Source organism: Brienomyrus brachyistius, chromosome 3 (assembly GCF_023856365.1).
Source record: "Brienomyrus brachyistius isolate T26 chromosome 3, BBRACH_0.4, whole genome shotgun sequence".
NCBI lineage: Eukaryota > Metazoa > Chordata > Actinopteri > Osteoglossiformes > Mormyridae > Brienomyrus > Brienomyrus brachyistius.
The window spans coordinates 7583829-7606690 of record NC_064535.1 but is presented as its reverse complement, the minus strand read 5'-3'; the positions used below and the strand labels follow the sequence as shown (position 1 = coordinate 7606690).

At 48.3% G+C, this 22862-nt stretch overlaps 1 protein-coding gene across 2 annotated transcripts; it reads right to left on the bottom strand.

Moving 5' to 3' along the window:
- On the bottom strand, positions 1-21716 carry peli1b (pellino E3 ubiquitin protein ligase 1b). 2 transcript variants are annotated; one of them, XM_049006808.1, is made up of 8 exons: positions 21470-21716; positions 9130-9199; positions 7770-7960; positions 5973-6102; positions 5772-5873; positions 4883-5098; positions 4154-4342; positions 1-3029 (listed from the first exon to the last, which is right to left on the bottom strand). In XM_049006808.1, the coding sequence occupies exons 3-8, from the start codon at positions 7847-7849 to the stop codon at positions 2460-2462; spliced, it is 1287 nt and encodes a 428-aa protein (XP_048862765.1). In that variant the 5' UTR covers positions 7850-7960; positions 9130-9199; positions 21470-21716; the 3' UTR covers positions 1-2459. The 2 variants fall into 2 exon arrangements, with proteins under 2 accessions (XP_048862765.1, XP_048862764.1); XM_049006807.1 differs by lacking the exon at positions 9130-9199.
- Between the last annotated feature and the right edge of the window lie 1146 nt (positions 21717-22862).

The window sequence follows — 22862 nt, the reverse complement described above, 5'->3', positions numbered from 1 at the left end:
TCAGAGTGAAATGTTTATTTCCACTTTATTGTGAGTATCTAGGTACAAAAAAAAACAAATTCTGGCCAAACAATTCCGTTATCGATTCCCTTATAGCAGGGGGGGGGAGATTCCAGGACAGGTGATGAAACACGTCGATGACAGACCATGGGAGTACGACCACTTGCAGTGTTTGGGGGGGAGGGGGGTGCACCAATGATCGGGCCCTTTCTTACAGGACATCCCTGCAGAGAGGCCGTTACAGTCCGTGACATTTAGCGACGGCGCATGACGTGACATGCAGCTCACGCATGCACACTAATGGCAGCTGTGAATGCATGTGAGCAGTCACAGCTCGCTCCCTGAGGTGAATAGTGCTACAGTGCCTTTCACCGATGACAGCACCCATCATGTACAATCACACACGCAGATACAAACTCACATTCGCACAGACATCTGTGGGCACCTTGCATGGACTTTTTAAACTGATAACCCCAAACGCACCCAATTCACATGAGATATATTGGCAGGGATGTTCCAATGATATCCTTTGTTACCCGATTTCCTTAGGTACAGATGTAGCCCCCCCAATATCAAATTCCTCATGGCTTAATAGACATGAACACACACATACACGTGCTGTGTACATAAAATAATCCTCATCCTGCCCAGTCAGAGTTCAAAGTCAGTTAATTTCCCATATACTATGTAACCTATTCAACAGATTACTGCATTTCTGTGACATTTATGATTCCAAACACAGCAGGTTTCGAGCACCCAAAACGAAAAAGTATGCTTCCAAAGGTAAATTCAAAACACTTGAAACGCGTGTGCATGTGTGTGTGCGATCAATGGCCACTTCATTAGGTACACGTGCTCGCTAACGCAAACAGCCAATCATGCGGCTGCTCCACAGTAGCCAATCATGCGGCTGCTCCACAGTGTTGGGAGGTTCACCTATCACGTGCCTAAGCATTAGACACCTGATCTATTTTGAATGTGGTGCAATTATTGGTGGCAGACTCTCAAATACATTTTCACACACTACAGTAACCACAGTTCACAGAAAAATTATGTGATAAACTAAAAACAGCCAGTGGCGGTTCTGTTGCAGAGAACATCTTGTCAATGAGATGTCAGGAGAGAACGGTCAGAAGTTAACAGGAAGGCCACAGTTGCGATAACAGCACCATTAAACCGTGGTGTGCATAAAGGGCTCGCCGAACTCACCTACCCTTAGACTGGTCCTGGAAGCGAAGTGGGTCCTACCCAGCAGTAGTTAGGCGTGCCTAATAAAGTAGCCACTGTGCATTATAGATATATCTGAGACACTATTGCATCGATGGCTGCAGAAGAGCGACACGCTCCTGGTGGGTGTTAGCATGAGTCAAATTTCACACAAAGCACCAGTCAAACAGCCATACAGGTCGTGTGTCTGGGCCCGTGTTCAGAAGCAGAAAAAAACAAACAGCTCAGGATTTGCTGTGAACACGAGCCCAAGTTACAGGAACGGACACCCTGTCCCAGGCCCCACCCCCGGTCCTGCTGCTACAAACCGAATGACATGGCGACCGTTAAAAATCAGATGCTTGTGATATAGAAGGGAGGAGACAAGGCGTCTGAAGAAAAGGAGGAGGAAAGATGCACTTAGGATATCAAAAAGGACACAGAAAACCTAGAGGAGAGACTCACTCAGCCTCAAAAACTGACAGAAACGGAAGCGACACAAAAAACAAACAAACCGCAAAGCCCAGCGTTTACCAAGACACTCACACGGTTTCCAAAATATTCACCAGGATGCTAAATTTCCTGTCAGTGTGGCCTCACATCATTCCCCGGTGATGTAACGGTGCAGCTAATATCAAACACCTTGAGAAATGCACAGTCTTCGCGTTAATATCCCCAGTGCTCAAAAAAAACAAAAGTCCATTTAGCTGTAGTCGCTAAAAAACTGTAGGAAACCCTCACTGACATTCATACTGTATTTAAAAACATTAACAAAGAATATCTCAATTACAAATATAAATGCTTTCCAATAAACTAATATAGTTTGAGTTTGACTGGTAGTATTACTGTTTATTAACATAAATAGTCTGAGGTTATTTTTCTTTGAAAAAGTGGAAAAGAACAAAAACAGACCCGAAAACACGTAGAAGAGCTTTGAAAAGTTGTACGATCGATATTGCATCAGTGAAAGGGTGTTAAACCTTAAATCTAAGTACATTAGTACATAAAATCTTCAGCTCCTAAAATAAAAAAACGTTCACACAAAGTCCACGCGAGGGTAAACCGGCCGTCTTCCCTCTTTCACACAAAAATATAGCAAATCTGTTTTCTTTATTTGTACAGAACTGGAATCACTTAAATGTCACTTTACAAAAGGACGACAAAAGGTCCAAAATTCTCAGCAAAAGGTTGAAAGGAAAAGGATATCGGTTGCTAAGGGTGACCAGGCTGCGGCCTAGCAGCGAGGCTGCGGCCTAGTCGAGGGGGCCCTGAAATATGAGCCGGATGTAGGCCTGCTCGGCGTTGAGCTGCTGGGCACAGAAGGGGCAGGCTGCGTGGTAGGTGTGCGTGCCGTGCGGCAGCGGGATCTGCCCCCAGTACGTCGCCGTCTTCTCTGAACACACGTGGCCGCAGGGGCTGAAGGCGTGAGTAGGTGGGGCGGCATCCAAGTAGAATCCGGCCTCGCAGCCCAGCCAGAGCGGCACGTAGGGGCCACGGGTACGACACATGGGGCACTCCCGCTGCCCGCTGGGGGCCTGCTCGGCACGGTTGCCCCAGTCGTGGTAGCCGTGCACGTGGCCACAGCGGAGGTAGACCCAAGGCTGCTTCTCGTCCACCACGTCCTTGCGCCGCATGCTGGGGAATGCCAGCGTGTTGAGGCCCACGGGGCACTGGGGTCGCGCCGCGTTGATCTCCAGCCGCAGCGCCTCCAGGTGCTTCAGCGTGGGGGTGCGCGACAGCCCCTCCGCCGTGCGCCACAGCAGCGTGGCACCACACAGGTCGATCAGCGAGCCGTCCACCAGCTCCTGGGTCTCGTTCTCCACCTGCGGGGGGCGAGGAGGGGAAGGACATGACACCCGGACTCACCTGGCACAGCTCTCAAAGTCGGGCTGCAATCCCTCTATTCCCCTCTAGATGCCACTAGTTTCCTGTACATTTTTTAAGCGACGCCAGTGGTGTAAATTTATGGAGCGTAAGCTACAGCACGGAGCAGCTGAAGTGAGCCGGAGCAGACATTTGTCGGGGGAGGCAATGCCAGCCCTTAGTGAAAACACCAGCAGTCAGGTTCCTCTGAAGTGAATTTTCCCAGTTTCCCCACAGAAAGGTGTCCTCGCCGACCTCGCAGGGGAAACATCCTCACGGCCCCTAACACAGGCCCCTCAGCACAATATCCCAGCATCATTTCACCGAATATGTACAGAATGACCATCAGAGACCATCAGTGAGTCTAGGGAGCATCTGAAAATTAACAAAGAAACACAACCAATCTCCCCCTTTTCTTTTTGCTACATCTAAAATCACTGCAGACGCCCCACCGCAGAAATATTTCAGCAATGCCCGTTTCCCTTTGACGTTTTTGCTTATTTGCATTTCAGAAAAGAGTGAAGACAGTTCTATAAACAGCTACTCGCCAAACGTAGGGAAGAGCAGAGAGCGAAACAGCCACTTAGGCATTACCCACAGTTCCCTGGTGTAACATCTGCACCGCGGAGCGGAGCTCTCTCCACCCATGCACAGGAACCCGTCCAGCAGGTCCCGGGCCGCAACAGCAGATACCTTCGGTGGAGTCGCGTTACATCCAAAGGACACGCGCCCACAGTCACATCTGCGAGGTTGCCACAGGAACCTCGCCCAAACAAAACACACTGACGAACCCAGCTTACGGCTTTGAAATCCATCTTGTTAGTCAAAGGAGGAATTTAAGAAACAGCGGGCGGGGGGCGCTCTACAGGAAGGAACACAAAAACCCCCTGCCCCCCAGCCTTTTCTGACCCCTAGTGGCCCATAAACAGAATTTCCCATTTGGAATCGAACTCATTATGTTTCACGGCACAGGGATTTTCCCGGGTTCCGCCCGAATCCTGACTATAATCCGCCTCCTGGCCGCGGGTCCGACGCCCATCTCGCGCTCAGCCGCGGGAGCGACCGCGCGTCACAGCCCGCTCACCATTTTGCCCCTCTGCTGGGCGGAGCGGGTCTCGCGCAGCGTGAAGACGTTGCCGCAGACTGAGATCTCGCGCCACACGCCCGGCTTGGAGTCCTCGGTGAAGCCCGTGCGGGGGTGCATCACCAGCACGCCGTTGGTGGTCAAGCCGTCCATCTGCCCATCCGACGTCTTCCACTTTGCAGCCTTCTCCTGGTGATGGGGGGGAACGCAGTTTAAAAATGATCCCGACTTCTCCACCTGCCCCCCCCACAAAGGACCTGCCACTGCTCACCGGAAGAAAATTATTCTTCAGTTGCTGATAAACACTCCCAGTCTCATGGTGCCCCATCTGCGTTCACGCCCCCCCCCTCCTCCCTATCCCAGCATGCCTCTTAATTACTCAATCAGCACTGTGGAGGTTTGAGTATTTCTGGGCCTTTTGTATTTACGAGTAAGTGCCAATTAGCCTAGTTGGACTGAAGGAATTGAATCGAGCTTAAAAAAGACAGAGACCCTGACAGCTGTACTTGTGGACGCAAACGTCGCCTTTAAAACCCGCGAAACATGGAATCCGAGAGTTTAGCTGAAGATAAGCTTCTATTCTATTTTTAGGGCATGGTATTCTAGCTAGTTTGTAACATTTACTGGTAACTTATGAAAACACATCAAGTAGTCAGAGGTATAGCAGAATTACTATGGCGAGATCTTTTTATGTCCAGCAGGCCCCGCCCACCATTTCAAGGCGCTCACCCCCAGGAAGATGTTCTTTGATGAGTCGAAGCCAGCGGCATAGATGCGCGCAGTGTGGGGGGGGCTCCGCTGGCACATGATGCGGCAGGCGAAGCGCGAGATGGTGCTCTGAACAGTCTGCAGGTCACCTCCCTCACTGCCACCCCCGCCGGCCGGACTTCCAGGCACTGTGTCCATCACCACAAAGTCGATGGGACTCTCTGTGGAACGGCCCACCTGTGGGGGGGTTACAAGGATCAGGGTAACTGCGCTTGTAGAGTACATTAAATTATCAGGTCGACACATCAAAGTGATGTCATCAAAAAGCATCAGAAAGGAAGCATGAAGCCGACTAGGGCTTTCTCAATACCAAGGAGGTAAAGACCGTTCTTGTGGTCTTGGCAAGAACAAACTTGGGGTGCAATGAATCATGGGATTGGTCTCATTCGGCGAGGATGCAACTGATGCATCCTTGATATTTGGAGCGGGGCGAGAACGACATCTGGGGATTTCGACGGTCCTCTTTACTTCTGTTCTTAGTATCGGAACTGGTCTTCGGCAAAGGTAGATGACATAGAACGACGGCACGAGAACATAGTACGTTCAAGTACGCATATTGAGAAACACCCTATAAAAACACGAGCACCATCTGAAGGTAACAGGCGAATCTTAAGTTATAAAAATAGCCAAACTGAGTTTCTAGTGTTTCTGTATTGGATATGCAATCTAATTACTAATACTAGTACCATAACTAGTATTGTTTTATATCAGGGATTGTAATGAGCTGCAGGGGTGGATGATATTAGTCCTAACTGGGCCAGCCAGGACACTCAGGGTGAAAGGTTACAGATGGAGCCAGCATGGAGCTAGGTATTCATTCACGGATGGAGGTCATCTGTGCGGACATCACCTGGAACATGTCCACGACGCTGTCGTGCGTGTATTCCACCACCACGGTCTGGGCGCGGGACAAGGTGAAGGAGATGCTGTGCTGGTCCTTGTTGCTTATGGCCTGGGGGGGGGAATAGCAGTGGGGGAGGGGGGTGTCAGTGGGGGCGGAGCCTGTGAGGTGATGTGGGAGGAGTCGCCGCCGGCCCTGCCGGACCCTCACCTTGGCCGCCTGTGGTGTACAGGCCACGTGCACCGTGCTGGGCTTCACCCCATTGGCCTTGGGCCTCCTGAAGAGCGCGAAGCGGCTCTTGCGCCTCCCACGGTCCCCGTTGGGCAGTGAGCCATTGTACCTGCGGGCGGCATGGGAGTCACGACGGGAAACCATCAGTCATCACAGGAAACCACGGAGGAGCCCCATGGGGATGTGAGGAGAACATGCAAGCCCCCAAAGGCTTGCTGACAGAGCCGGACGCCAGATTCGAACCCATGACCTCATGGTTCTGAGGTGATGCTGTTACCAGAGCATTGCATCATCCCATGTCTAGTTATGTGAAAGTGGACTTAAAACCAAAAATGTAAAAGCTAACGGGTTTAGCGTCAGCCAGCATCATTTAGAAGATCAGCCTAACATCACAACAGCGTCATTGTTTACAGCCCAAGCTCCCTCTAAGCAGGCCTGCAGCTGTCTGATTTCCAAACCAGAAAGTGTGCATTTTTACTACCAGTAGTCAACAGCAAAGGCGCACACCCAATAACAACCCAACAACCCTTCAAGTAAACAACATTCCCAAGGCCCGCTCTGCCCAGACTAACCAATAAGCTCCCCCACCCCAATTCCACAGCACCTCGGTTTCACAGGTTCAGGGAGAAATTCGGGGTGTGACTGTGGAACCTCAGGCCCAGAAGATGACAAACTTGCACCTGCCCTGTTCTCTGGTACCTCCTTGGCCTCCAGAAACACCCACCCTCCCCGAGACTTAGACTCTTAAATTTAATGGATGTTTAATGGAATATAATGGAATCCCACTGAGCCTAATCATTTTATAATCAAATCTGATGTCTTAAGTTCTACCAATAAATCAAGATGACGTCTTCAGCCGTTACGCCTAACTGGGGGGTTCTCTCCTGACCTGGTGGGGTTGATCTCTACCTTTCCCATCTCACAGACTTCCATGCTACTTCACAGCGACTCACAGGTGTCCTCATTGGTTCACGAAACCCCACCCCCCCCGCCCAACGAACCAATCACATGATGGCAAACAACGAGCCATCCCGAGACCCAAAGCCGGTCAGCCCTCACCGAGATCCGCAGCTCCCTCTAGAACTTCGAGTCGCGGCTCCAAGCCACGCAAGGGCGAGACCCTTCTTGCTCAGAGCCAGATGATTTTAGTTTTGCGGCCAAATGTCTCATGAATAAAATATGACGCTACATATTAAATCACCGGCGCGACTAGAGCTTGGCAGCGATCCTGTGGGCCCCCCACGCCACATTCACCCTCCCCACAAAGCAGCATTCTTTTCAGGACACAACAACAACAAGCCATTGTTTGGACCTGACGGCGGAGCTCTGAACGAGGAGTCAGGCGCAATAAAGAGAGAAAGAAGAATCACAGCGCAATACAACAAATGTTCCGATCCTGAAAACATTACTGGCACCGCAGAGATAAGATCTCGTGAAACTGACACAGAAAAATTACATATTTATGGTGCCGCTGGCACAAACGCGGAGTTTTTGCGGGAGACATGAGGTTCAAGAAATGCAAAAAAAAGTAAAGAGAAATTAATAAACAAAAATGCATTTTTAAGAATGAATCATCATACGCTGTAACCCAGAGCCTGTCAGAACATGCCTCCGTACTGTCCTCTCGAGAAAGCTGATGCATAATAGCTGAAGCTGGATTGCGGGAGAGCCTGGGGGGGGGGGGGGGGGACTGGTGAACAGAGAACCCAGGAAACAGGACGACGAACAGCGAGGGAGGGGGAGCTTCTCCCGGCTCTGCCCCTGGGACCTGCTTACCCCAGTACAATCAGCTCCCCATATTTCACTGCTGCTTTGGTGGAGGCTGTGGGGATGTTTTCCTGGTCGGGGGAGTACATAGTACATTAGCACAGCTTCTTCGGGAGGGGGTGAGGGAACGGGGGGGGAGGAGGAGGTGAAGACCAGGGCTCCTCAGGGCTCCGTCGCTCAGCGGTCCTCCCTCATGACTCCTGTTTACGGAGACAAAGCACAAGCGCATACGAGTCAGCAGCTATGACAGAGAGCGACGACTGACACATGCTGATGTGTGTGACCAATCACTCGCCCCCCCTCAGTGTTCCCAAGTCTGTTTACTGAGGAGGGGAGGGTTTAGTTCCAGCTCATAGCTAATTAGGCCTCAAGCTGGTGATAGACGGAAAAAGCGGGATTCGGGTCACCGTTAAAGAGATTGTACCCGTTAACCAATTTCAACTGCATTGAGGTGAATTTCTGTTTATAGAGCCATACAACCGAACCATTCATTTTGTGAAAATGTGTCTTTTAGCACTGGAACAAGCCCAGAGTTTCTTGTGAAAATTAGTGGTTAGTATAGCTTGTTATTTTTACATTTTCAGAGATGCAGTGTTTTTATTGTATAACATTCATTCTGTAAGGACAGGGGCTGTTTTCCGGAACAAACTGGAAAAGATTCGCAAGCCCTGAACTACTAGGCCATCTGCTGCCCGTCGATCCCCTTCCATCCATATTGAGATCCTGTTTGAAGGCATAGGCCTGTATCTCCCATCATGCACTGCTGTTGCCCGCCACTGGTATGTGTCCTCCCTATGGCTCACAGACACTGAGACAGAGACCCTGCCTCTTCAACATGGCCGCCACTCTTCTTGAGGGGAATTCCACAGTCTGACCTGGTCTAGGCCAGCCCCGGTGAAAAGGGACCAAGCGAAACCAGCGGGGGGGGGGGAATAATCCATTCCTCACTAACCCATAGGCCCATGTTAATTATGAGGCAATGCTTTAAAAATTATCTGCTAGAATGAAGAGCCTGGATTTGGAAGGACTTTGTGATCTCGGATGATTACGTACCGCATGGCATCCTCCCACAAGCGATTAATGGTAGAGAGCTCATTCTAAGAGTTAAGCTGCACCAGAATCATTTAACCTGTCAACGGGTGTCCAGTGTTCTGACTACGGATTCATCTTCTAACTGCTTATTCGAGATGGAATTGCAGGGGTACACCTTGGATGGGATGCCAGTCCAAGGCATGGGGAGAACTAGATGTAGCTGTTTGTATAACTCCCCACACACACACACACACACACACACACACACACACACACACTGGAGACAGGGTTCGAACCCCTGTCCCTGGATATGATGCAAAGTATCACACCAACGAACCTGACGCCATCCCGAAAGGGGACCACGCCTCCTGAAAACCGCAACCACTGCCGTGAAAATTCATCTTGTTCTATGGAAGATCCAAATTATAAATAGCGCATGCTATTTTTGTCTCCTTTTTGCATGTAACATTATACTAAGAAAAAAAATATGGATTTATCAGCATCCCGTGGAACAAAGGGGAAAAAAACTACTTTAAAAGTTACACGGTAAGCCTGACGATCATCTTCTCTGTTACAAGTGACAATATAACATCCATCGTGACCCACACTGCTCCATGAATCACACATTTTTCTCACGCACAACTTTTCAATAAGCGGATTAGAAGCATTATCGATTAGCTATAATATTTCATTTCATCCCCCGTATATTCATTCATATATTCACAGGTCGATCTCGCGCTTCTGCTTATGATGCGATTTCTTCAACTTGGGCAAAAAACACAGCAGCCCCTAAAATCAGCTTCTCAAAATCACCAAGCGAGAAGCAGCCCAGGACCTGCTGCGTGTTGGCGGAAACGAGGTAAGTGGTACGCAGTTACGCGTTCTTTCGGCTGCAATTTCTCACGGTTTCCTGCGGCACAAGTTTGATTCTCCGCATGTTTGGCTTAAGCGGCCGTCACTCCGATAAGAAGCGATAAAACCAGCCAAGTATCGCGGAAAGCTCTGTGGGAATGGCTTTAATTTGTCCTGAACCCCCCCGCCAAACATTTAGGCTTTATGACTGAAGCAAAACAGGATGTCGCACCCCATATGTAAATTGCAAATAGGATATTTCTTAAGTACTTTCCCTAGAAACCAAGCTGGCTTGTGAATGTTATCGATCACAAAATGAAACAAAACAGTTTTGCTGATTAAATGCAAATTCAAATTTTACCACTAATGTTCGACTGTCGCGCCGTTCTGGCAGAGGCGTTTGATAAAGCAGCATAATTTAGCAGAAGAAAAACAAATGTAGATATATTTTATTTTCATTTGTGCAAAAACATCATTATATACTTACACTTGCCATACTTTCCAGACATCGTAAAACTAACATTCATTAAATAAAACGTCAAGCAATTGAAACAGTGTCCATACAAAAGGGAAATGGAGATTGTTTGTAACTAAACGCCTTCATTTCTTTGCAATACTATTTTCTCTGTTTGTTCAAATGTTATTTATTGGAGTGGGGAGGGGCTGACATTTTTTGTCAATGAGAGTTTGAAGGATCTTTAATGTAATAGGATCTTAATATGTGCATATCCTATGCACTGTATGGAAAACAAGCACACAAATCAGAAAGATTAATGATTGTTCAGAAAGGGAATGAGAATTACACAAAAGTTATAAATTATGACAATCGCATGGCCTTAGGGGGCACTGTAGAACAGCGAGAGAGAACAGGCCCAGTACTGCATAGAATGGTGTCACATGATCGGGAAGAGCCAATCACAAGACCCTCAAAACAGTGACAGCCAATCACAAGACCCTCAAAACAGTGACAGCCAAACAGTCTGGAGCCTATCCAAGAGGTTATGGGCACAAGGCAGGGACCAACCCACCGCAGGGCACACTCACATACACCATTCACTCACCCATGCCCACTTATGTATTTTGGTAACATGCAATTAACATGCAAACTCTACCCACATGGAGCCAAGGTGGAGACCCGAACGCTGGTCTCAGAGGTGTGAGGCAACAGTGCTAACCACAGCACCACCATACCGCCCCCACCTTCATGACAGTCACAGCCAATTGTCCACGTCAGTGTCTGCAGCCCTTAAGCACTTAGCAAAAAGACGGTGAAGGATGCGGACTTCTGATGGGCGACCATGGAGGAGTCAGAGAGGGGCCAGTATGACTGAGGCTGGAGGGGGTCACTTCAGGGTCAATAAGGGGCACAGCGCTTGACTCGGTGCTAGAACACCAAGCCGCAAGTCTGCATTCAACCACGTTTTCATATGATGTGGCTGCGTTGAAGGGAGGGGGGGGGGTTTGGTTTTGCCTCTATGGTGCCCATATGTAGACCACTTCCTGGGGGGGGAAGGATGTCCGTTCCGAAGAGAAGATGAGGGCAGATGAAGCCTGGCAGAGGAAAGAGAAAGCCGGCTTGGTTTCACGACTTGATTGTGAAAACACACCTGAAAGTCACGCTGAACACCCCCTGGTATATATAGCCGCAGCAGCTTCTCCCTCAGTCCAGCTATTTTTTTCCCCTCTTTCAATGGAGCGGTTGCTTAAAAACTGCAATAAATGCAGAACTCTCTGTACATTCAATTAGATCACACACAAAAAAAAAACAGATCTCCAGTCTGGGCCACACACTCGGCATTGACAGGACCCGGATTTACCACCGAAAAGCCACAAAATGAACAGACGGCTTAAGCTGTTGGACCCTTGAACAGAATCCTCACAGCTTCCGAAACACAAAAAGCGTCGCGCTTTTACATCACGAGTCGGTTAAGCTGTACACAAATACACATGTAGCGCAATAATAATTGCTCCATACGCAACGCGATGACAGGAATTCCAGGTCGCCATAAACAGGTGTTGTCCAAGAAGAGGAGCCAGCAGGGAATGTCAGGCCTCTGTTTGTTTTCCCTGTTTCCAGGGCAAGAGTGAGATCGAGGTTGTCGGCTCGCGGTCACATGCGAAAATGAGGCTTATGGCGCGTGACCGACTGGCAGGCCGGAAACGCCAACCGAGACGACCGCCACACAGGTCACACTCAGGAGGAGGAAGACATTGAGCCAGACCGATTCACTACAACCCCAACACCAGCTCTCTCTGTTTTGGGGGCGCCGAGTGCAAAAAACACCCCAATTTACAGGACTTATCCTTTAGCTGCCCCCTCTCCATTGTGACACCTGCATCCTCAAAACTTCACTCCCCCCCCCCCCCCCCCCAACAACCCCTTCTGATCCCACGTACCAAGATCCTGCTGCCTCCCAACTGAAACAATACATAAAAAGATTAAAACCAAGAGAGATGAGATCAGCATGCACTAGAACAATGACATCACTCCCCCCCCCCGTTACACAAATCCCCCTCGGCTGTGCTTCTGGCCGAACAGGGAGGCCAGATGTCCTCCGTCAAGCCGCTCGGCCTGCCCCAGTTTCTCACAATGCCGACACCTAGGGGTGCCACAGGAAACAGACAGCATGTGACACCAGACGGGCAAACTGGGCCGAAACGACAAAGGGTTCCGCAGTAAAGACCACGGATCTGCTGGGGTCTCCCATGGCTCAATCATCACTCATTGTAGGGTATAACCCAGCTTGGGTCAAGCCTATGCCGGTCACATTCATGGGCAGGGTGCCATTCGGGAAAGACCGGCGATGACACAAAACCTGCATAAAAGCCCAGAACAAGCCCTAGATCTGTGAACCGAAGCAATCAGGAAGCAGATAAGGCAAGTGGAGAGAACGATGAAACTCATGAAGGCAAGCCAGTCATTCCGAACTGCTGGTGGCTCAGCCATCAGATCAAATATAACCACACTTCTGTTACCAGAAGCATTTCTAGGTTACATGCTTATCTGGGGTGGAGCACTGACTTACAGGGTGTCTGTTGAGGAAAAATAACCATATTGTTACCATGCAATTCAATTTGCCTTCAATTTAAGGAGGGTCACACACACTCCCCCACGCTCGGTTGTTACCGAACATTAGTAAAACATTCGGCAAATTCTTCAAAACAATAGCTATTTTAGGACCGGAAGTCCGTACAGCGCCCGTTTGTTTCCGTGGCAATCAAAAGATTTCGACAGTGGCGCACGGGGTCAAGCTATCAGCTCGAAGAACATCTTGTGAAAGCGTAGGTGTACGTGGGGGTGGTGGTGTTGGTGGGGGGGGGGGGGTGTTTACAAGCATCAGCCTTCATAAAGGGCTGAATCAGCCTGTCATAACAAAAATATCCCCGCAACGTTAAAATAGAACAAGGAGGAAAGGAGACTGAGATTGAAAAGGAACCACATCAATGTCAGCGTGGGCAAGGGCTCTGGCTCAGAGCCAGCTTCAGCCACGGCGCCCCCGCAGGTAGCTGCGAGGAACTACACCCCACTGCACCGCCACTTGACAGCCCACCCTCGGACAACCAGGGGCTGAAAGGAGGGAAAAACGAGGACGAATGACGGCTGAAAACAATTTCAGTGAAATGAGAATGTCCCTAAATCACAACCCCGAAGCAGCTACGCTACCATGACAAATAAAGGCCAGATTCTGCAAGAAAACGAGACGAAACTGACCAAAACATCATGTACTTATTCTGATCGCTTACACATCTTACACAACACCAGCCAGGAAACTCCGGCTTCTGACTGTCGATCACCAAGACAAACAGCCCTACATGGTCCTCCACCCTGTGACTAAAAATAGGGATCCACCCACATTTCATCATGCTGTCCTCACACGTCGCCACTTAATTACTTAATTGAAGTGACTAATAAGAGAAGGTCATTTGACCTAGTTAGTACCGAAACCAACTGGCTTTTGGAAACTCAGGTTGAGCTTGAGGGAGATGGAGGGAGAGAGAGCGAGAGAGAGATGTCCGCTTAACCACCTATACGATGTGCAGTTTACGTAAACATAACGGCGGCTGCTGTCACCGGGAGAGAGAGCCCTGGGCTTGGCCTCAGGTGCTTCTGCTTGCTGATCCAGTCCCATACCCAGTGATGGGGGGTTATAGGTTAGAACAGGAGCCCAGGGGGGAGAGAACAGCAGGATCTGGGAAACCCCCCCCCGGGGCCTAACTGTACAGTGAAGAGGCACAACTGATGTGACTGGAGACAGGGAAAATTTAATTACAGCCAGCATCTAGAGAGATGGTGTGTGTGTGTGTGTGTGTGAGAGAGAGAGAGAAGGGAGAGAGAGAGAGAGCGAGCGAGAGACAGAGAGGGAAATTGAGAGAGAGAAAGTGTGTGGAGGACAAGGTGCCGATGACTTCATCCACCTGCCAGTGACACAATTACATCAGTTCCACTCCACACTGGCACCGAACTGGCACTAAAGGAACCACAGACGGCTCCGCAGACCCCCACATGACCCAGAATTTACATTTTATTTGCTTAGCAGATGCTTTTACCCAAAGCAACGTACATTATTTTTAAGCAACTGGCATTTACGGTACCAAGGTAAAAATTACTGCCCGCCCTGGGACTGGACCTGACACCCTTCCAAATGCTGGCATGGCGTCCTAACCCACCGAGCTACACCCCACCCACCAGGAAGGGCAGGTAACTCGGTAACCTTCAACACAACCACAAAAAGAACAAAAAAATAAATAATAAAATCTGTCTCTTTATCTCCAGGAAATGCAATATGGGGTAAAAAAAAAAATTCAAAATTCAATTTCCCTACTTTCTTGGCTCTGCAGTTGGCCATTTAAAGGCATCACCCCAGGGTCTGCGGGTGTCGATGGGACTGGGAGGTGCCTGTGGTGGGGGGTGGGGGGGTCATAAAGTTAAAACAGACCATATCAAATGGGGGCGGGAGTGGTCCCTCCAATGTGCACCATGGAAACCAAGAAAATAAAGCAGACAAGCTGAGCTCACCTACTACAAAAACTAGTTTATTAACAGAAACACGAGGGTCTGCTTGCTCGAGACTCTGGATGTCGTTTTGGTCACACGTCCATATCCACCAGGGAGGGACGCTTCCCCTCACACAACAAGCCATTCCAACAGAAACAGGTCAAACACAGGAAGGAAAAAAATCACACAGAAATTACCCTGATAACTCATCTGTTCAGGCAGAATCTGGTCCCGTTATCTGATAAGCTTTTCAGCCGAAAAGAGACGCCCCTCCCTTATTACTCACCTTCCTTGTTCCAAGAAGTGACTGTTTCTGAGCAACCCATCAAGTCAATAAAATGACTGTGCATAAGTAGGGGTGCATGGATACAGAAATTATAACCGATATTGAAATCGATTTGTTTTTGTGAGGTGGGCAACGCTGGCAACGAAACTTGTCGGTGTACAATCTGCAGGCCAGATATAACGAATGAAAAACCTGCCGTGTCGTAATACTGATTAAGTTTAGATATCAGCAGAAATATCAGACAAGACCGACACCTTGATTTTTAACGAATATCGGCCGACAAAAAGCTTTGTTAGTTATAAACGGGCAGAACTCGACACGCAGGAGAAGGTCGGGCAGCGACTGGCACCAGTCACAACAGCGCGGATCTTGACACACTTCCCGACACCCCCCCCCCCCCCCCCCCCCGCAGGTGCTGGGGGAGCCGCGTTTAGCTGCACAGGAAACCCGATTTGGAGGCAGTGAGACACACTGCTAACGGCTTACCGAACACCCTGCTTAACTCACGGGTGGGCAAAGAAGACGTCTTCGACTGACAACGACCTGCATTTATTAAGAATTTGCCAAGCCTAACGAGTTCAATAAACCTAACTAATAACTTAGGCAATGACCTTTCCTGTTTTCAACAGCTCAGCCAAGAGTCGACAGTAGACGGACACTATTTACGTCTCAGAAACTAAAGCAGCACAAATGAAAATTTAAACGACAAAAATGTGGCACAAACGACTGAGACCAGTTTGGTTAAAATCTCAAACATATGCGGGTCAGTTTCACAGAGGATGGCATCCTGCTAAGCTAAGGGCAGCTAGCCATGTCTACCTGAGCCTTTAGCAAACTACGGATCTACATCACATTTACTTTGCAGATACAAAGCACAACTAGGAAAGTGGGGGCAGACAGTCCCCAGAGCTAACGGCTTGAAAATTTGGGGTTAAGGATGCCGCTCAAAGGTCCAACAATGAGACCACTCTGCGAACCCTGGATTTGAACCAGCGACCTTCCCATCACAGGTAGGGCACCCTAACCCTCTGAGCCACATACCACAGGCATACATAAACATCTCCCCCGTTACATGGAATCCTTAGCGCACAGTCCCCTGTAGACACACAGTACAGAAAACCTACCAAAAAAAAAAAAACATTATGACCTGATAATGTCACTGCTTACGACATTATGACTTTGGATAATCAAGCAGTTAGGGAGTGAAGTTCTTCTCATGCACCGCGATGGAAGGAATAAAAATCGACAAATCAGGAAGGCAGGGGGGGTTGTCAATACCGAGATCAGACAAAACGCAATTTGCAAACTCCACAAATTTAACTCTATTTAACTCTATTTCAGTTTGCGTTGGAAGTCTCCAGAGAAGTGTCTCCCTAGTAATGGCAGATGGGTGAAATGGTTTACAAAAACAAATGAAGCGCTTTGGGACACCCTACAACATGGACGCTCACTCCCGCTGCCAACACCAAAGATGCAATGATTCTTTATACTAACCTCAAAACAGTTTGATACTTCTAATACTACCCCTTATATGTAATGCTACTATCAGAAGGTTACTACTGACCATCTATCCATTCTTTTATTCTTTCATTCTTATTTAAAATCATATATTTTCTGTAACATCTACTGGAAACCTGCCTACTCAGGTTTGTTGTAGCCATGCGATGAGAATGAAAGGAAAATCAACTCAGCCCAACATCTCACCGGCTCTGCGGCGATCTTCATGGCAACCAGTGGGGGTTTCGATGGTTCTCTGTTCCACCCTTAAGGATCTATGGACCTTTGCAGCTACTCAAAACACACTTTGGCTGGTTTTTCTCCACCTGGCCGCCGAGGCAACCGGAAGCGTGACAGACTTAGCGGGATTCCGAAAGTATTTTGGGCAGCTAACTGGCAACTGCGCCACCCCTCACACCCCCCCCCCTGCCTCCCTCGGCTGGCAGAATACACAAGGGCTCCTTCATAATTAGTTTTCCAGCTGAACTCCACCCCCACGGGACGTAAGAATATCGGGACCAGCAGCACCGCTTGCCTGCATCTCCAAACTGAAATGCAGTGTCGTCCGAAGCCGAACCGCAAAGCACCTTTGTGAAGGCAGGTGGGACCCAAACATACGACCCGCAGCCGGCGGCAGGTTCCCCACGTCACACACCCACGCATGTGGCTCCACCCAGAGGGTTACCAGGGTACCAGACAGCATGACTGCCACGACACCTCAAACACACTGTTTGTTTGTGTGTGTCATACATAAATCATGATCGACAGCAAAATACAAGCCCGGAGGGGATTACCAGGAACATTCCAGAGCTAAAATTCTCTTAGGTAACCTTCTGAGGAGATACAACCCAAGGATTATCAACAAATCTCAGTGATTAATCTATGGGAAAACAGCATCAGAGGTCATATCAACCATCTCATTCCCAGAGCTGAAAGCTGTAACGGCTACATGCTACGATCACTTTTCCTGTGCTCTTCCCAAATGACCTACAGCACCATCTGGATGCAGAACAAAAACAGGGGGCCATTTAAATATGGTACAAAAAAGGTGCACACAGGGTGGGACAAGCGAGAACAGCAGACATTAATTAAACTGTCCATAAACTGCCTCCATGGAGCAGAGACCAGCTTTCATAAGGCGTTAGCAAAATTAGAAGAATTAGTGTCATTAGCGGCAGGTGTGTGTGTCGGCGGCGGGTGGGGGGGGGGGGTCAGATTCAGGCTATTCGATGAACTTGCCAAATTGTTAATGACCAGGAAGTGACAAGGTGGAGATCGCACCTGTGAAAAGACGACAAGCGTCCAACGTTTTCCAGACAGGGGGCACGACATAAGCCCTTCCGGAAAGTGATCCGTTGGCCCCAATCGGCTAATGGCCCAACAGGTACCTGCCGCTCCAGAATTAGCAAAAGCGCAGTTTATACTCACTGCATGGATATCAAATCCCCAACACCGCAGCATTACAAGCGCTTCAGAAAATGAAGCGATTACTGTTTAAGGTAGCAAAAGTGTGTTTCTTCATAGAGTTAAGCGCCGAATCGTAGGATTTAAAACATTAATGTTTCATAGCTTTATACCCAGGGACACAGAAACACACGGGGGGGGGGGAGGGGGGAACCTACCCCACTAACGACCATTCTGGAAACGGCATAAACTTTTCCTGGAACAGGAAATACAAAGAATCAGAGCCTGTGCAGGCATGATAAGGACAAGCTCTGCTACAGAGTCACAAGTACAGTCAACCTTTCCGTATTTTGACTCTTTCGAGGCAGCACATTACACAGAACAAGGTCCCCCCCCCCAAGGCTGACATTCCCTCATATATGAGGCTTGCCCTTTATTAGCAAAGGAAGTCTTTACCACTTTCAAAATCGCTGTTCAATAAGCAGATGATGGGTGGCAGAGACACCCTGACAGGATCTACGGGTGAGTGGGTGGGGGGCTCACGTTCCTCGGCAGCACACGCAAGTGCCGCTGCTTTCTGGAAAACTCCCCCCATCAGCAGAATGATTGAGGAGTTTGTCGACGTGCTCCGTCAGTCGGCAGCAGGCGTGGGTGGAGTATGCCTCAGCTCGTCCAAAGGCTAACCCTCCCCTGTTGTAGTCTGCAGATCCCACTCCCCCCCACATTCACAGCCCCCCCTCCCCGACATAGCATCGCACGTGCCCACCACCTGACCTACTTTCCACATACGAATAGGCTTCCTGCAAACCCGCCTGTAACTGCCTCCTCGGCTTTGCCCCCCCCCCCCCCCCCCCCCCAGGCACTATGTGGCACAGCTTCCCGGGGCGGCCTCCCCAGCTCACACCCCCTCCCCCTAACCACCATCACCTCCCAATCCCAACCCCCCGGGAAGCAGGAATGCTGCATGACACCCACCTTCCGACCCTAAAAGGCACACGCACCCTAAGCACATACCTCTTAAAACTAAAAACTGCCACTGCATTCAAAAAACAAAGACGACAAATAAAAACACAGACCACCGCATAAGCGGCGACACCCATAACCATGGCAACTCAACACACAAGTCGGCGTCTACATCCCACCGCGTGGAAAGACCTCGCTTTCAAACAAGGCGGGAGAACAGCCTTCAATCAGAGCCCCCAACCCCAACCCCATCAATCTCAGCGACCTAGGACACAGAATTCCAACATGGGAAGAGGACCCAGAAGGCCCCCTGACATTTCCTGCAATACCAGCAAAACCCTCCATTTGAAGACCCACTGTACCTCAGACTTTGCTGAATCCCAGTTAAAAATACATGCAGACCTTGTTTATAAATAGTCAATAAATTTTAAGACTTTCCCGATGCTTGTGGTTCAGTAAATGGTTTGAAACATGTAGCATTACCTCACCTGAAGTAAACTGTCCAATTTTTCAATTACCATCAATAAACTTCTTTAACGTTGCAAGAGTTCTGGTACCACGTTCAACAGACACAAGCCCAGATCACAAGTCACACGAATCCACAAGTCGATATTCCATACAGCCTGGACATTCAAAACAATAGTGGGAAAAAAAAGAGTACCATAGAAGGTCCCTGAAGCACGCTTGACGTCACCAGCTGCTGGATCGCAATGGTCCACGGGAGGAAGTGACATCACACAACAGTCTGCCAGCTGTTGACGACCTCAAAGCTATGACCCACAAGCTGGGTGCAAAGAGCGTCGGGGTCTGCACACAGCTACGGGGCAGATGTCACCCAACCAATGTGGATAATGACCCTCAGTGCAGAGTGGGAGAGGCCAACAGCCCTACATCATCATTCAGTGCACGTGAACACATGTACAGCGACACATCTGACCATCCGGCAGGATCATTTTAAGAGGGACTTCGCATTTCTGGGTGCATCTATCAGAAACCCACAAGCAGAATGTCATCTTCCTGCCACACACACACCCAGCAAAAATCCTGTTCTGGTGGAGGAAACACGGCCCCCCCATTATGATTAGGGGATTTCATACTAGCCCAGTCACTCAACATGACCGACCCAGTGCTGTGGTGTTGGGCATGAGCGTAATTACTACAAATGACACAACAGGGACGTGGTAGAGCCCCATTAGATGAAGGCAACGTCGCTCTGTGATGCCACTGGCATTTCATGGAATTTGTTCCTTTATTTCAGCCCCTTCATCAAGCCAAGTTGTGCTTGTGTCTGCATTGTTTTTGTGCCTTGGGTGGGGGGGCCCCTAATAAATGGATTACGGAGCCAGAATTCACACCCCAGGGAAAAATCACACACGAAGGTTCTGTTCCCAGAACGTAGACGTTTTGTATATCTGGGATAGGAGATTCCCAAGCATATCAGACAAGAGGAACGTCAAGCCATTCAAGGAATGGAAGCGTGACATTTCTGTGTGATTATTCACAACTTCTCCCCCAAACCCATAAAAACCCAATGAAGAAGGATCGTTACAGATGAAGTCATGGTCTCCAGTCTCAGTGCAAAACGCTGGAAGAATATGGGCCTGTCAGTCGTTTTCTGGAAAAACGAGATCAGCCTGCCAATAGGGTGTCATACTCGGCTTACTGTTATAAGTGCACAGGGCACTTCCACATAGAGGCGACTGAGGGGTTCTTCACAGAAGCATGGGTGAATACGGAGGACAGTAAAAGGTGCCAAAGCATCACGGGACAGATGTTCACAGGACAAGATGCAGGCAAAATATTCATTAAAAATAACAGTCTAAACTCTCCTGGGGAAAAAATTATGTGCAAAAGTATATTAGCGCTGTCAACACCGCCCGAAAAGTCTTGGGAAGTCTCAAAGCAGAGGCGCAAAACAAAGAAAAAAGTGTTAGAAAGAAAGAAAAAAAAACTTCGCTGGCAAGCAGTTAAAATGCAGACGGATTTCCTGCAGGTTATGGGTTACAGCTAAACCTCGCTGGCTTACAGATAACGTCGGGGTGAACTAACGCAAGTCGGAAGACTGACATTAAAAAAAAAGATTTTCATCAATGTATAACACTTCTTTCTTCTGGTTCCAACGGCGAACAAAACTGATTAGCAAAGAAGGTAACAAGAAGTGCGCTGGGTGAGATTGCGTGCGATCGGCACCAGTCCGCCTGGCTTGAAATCCTCTTATTTGTAAAGCATGTTTAAAGGAGTCTATAAAATGTCCCCTGAATAAGTACTTACAATTGACGAAATGTTTAATGGAATACAGTCACCTGGCAAGCTAAAGACAAGCGGCTGGGAAGCCTGTCATTCTCTATGAATATATTATAACAACAAACTACGAGCTCCACCAAGCACCAGGTCAAGGTTAAGGAATATTTAACTGGGTACTTATCAAACACTGATACCACTAATAGCAACGCCTTGTTATCACAAAACACAAACACAGCGGACTGAATACCTGCAGATTAAGCTTCTATCAAGCTGCCACCTGCAAGGTGGATTTGGAGCATTAACGCTTCTCCACATATAATCCGAGCGCTCTTTTTACGGGTACCCCAAGTAGACAGCATCTGACGTTTGCAACAAAACGTGCCACATTAGAGAAATGGGAAAAAGAGAACCGCTGCCGCTGGGCACGGTACTTACGGCGGCTCCGATCGCGACGTTCCCGAGCGCTTGAGTCGGTGCAGCGGGGCGCTCCGAGTGAAACCAGCGGACCGGACTTGGCGCGCCGATATAACAGATAACTGTTGTTATAAGATCCCGTGGCGGTTTTGTCAGCACCACTCGCCGGCAATAAATTTACTGCGAACCGCTTTGTTTAACCGTTTGCTTGAATTGCATTCACCAGCCGCTGCTGCACAGTAAACGCCATCTGATCATAATAGTAACTGCCCCCCTAAGGTTTATAGGCATAAAAAACAGTCGCGTCAGAGCGATCACTTTGGAGTGGGTTATGGGTAATGTGGTTTCATTTTACATGTGCCGGGGTTGCCGAACAATTTTTCGAATACAGTTCCCACAATGCATCGCATCGACACATCGCCTTCCAACTGCTTGACTGCTCGACGATGTGACTTGCTTTATCTGTAATTATATGCTTCGGTGCTGAAATGAATTAAAGATGCATTTTGCAGTCATCACAAATAATATCATGGTTACAGTACATTGTAAATCATTGCTCGGACGTATATTATGTTAATATACTGTAGGTGTTTTGCGTTCTGTAAAAAGACACATTTGTTCATTGAAAGTCTGATAGAAACCATTGATGTCAGCAAAGAATGTTCTGATTGTTGGAGAAAAGTCTGTTTATTAAAATTTTTATTCTTACATTCTTAATCCTCAACGAATGACACATTGTCTCAGGCATTATGCAATTGCTGCTCAACAGGCTTTTCATTGAGTCATATAATTTAAAGCGCTTTAAACGAGAAGAGAACTGGCTTTAAAAAATAGTGTAGCGCGTGTTGACATAAATTTTTCTCTATTGACAGTAAGCTACACGCAACCCGTGAGTCAGTCCTCATACAGTTCTTTCGTTGTAACGAATGTAAAACTGACTTTCTTCTTTCGCCATGCCAAAAATTCTGAATCAACTCTGTCTGCATTGCAAATAAATCTTTATTGTTCAGCAATTCAGTATTATCGTAAAAAGTAGCATAAACTGCATAAAATATACATATTGCTTTCTCACTATAATGAAGGGTTAGTGTCAGTTTATTCTTGCTTGTGTCGATGTACAAAATACTTATAGTGAAAGCTCGTAAAAACTTTGGCAAGAGATTTATGTCCATTGCAAACGAGAACAGAACTTGTTACGCTTCAGTATTAAATGCTTTGGAATATGTTTTCTTGTGAGGCGCTGGTGCATTCAGTGCATACAGTGGGTGACTATAACTGAGTTCAGTGTTCATCAAAAAAAGAAAAATAGAAAACACACACTGTTTTTTTTTCATAGTTTTCTTTTTTGTTTCACATATTAAGACCAGATGTGTATGTTTCCCTGGGGACAGAAGGGAGGTCAGGGTTATACCCA

What these genes read in the sequence shown, in the direction of transcription:
- peli1b (XM_049006808.1), bottom strand. Translation starts at nt 7,849, where the DNA reads ATGTACTCCCCCGACCAGGAAAACATCCCCACAGCCTCCACCAAAGCA. An exon ending in GGGGAGCTGATTGTACTGGG is followed by an intron (nt 6,103 to 7,769) that starts GTAAGCAGGTCC and finishes TGCCGCCCGCAG; the next exon opens with GTACAATGGCTCACTGCCCA. An exon ending in CAAAGAACATCTTCCTGGGG is followed by an intron (nt 4,343 to 4,882) that starts GTGAGCGCCTTG and finishes CCCCATCACCAG; the next exon opens with GAGAAGGCTGCAAAGTGGAA.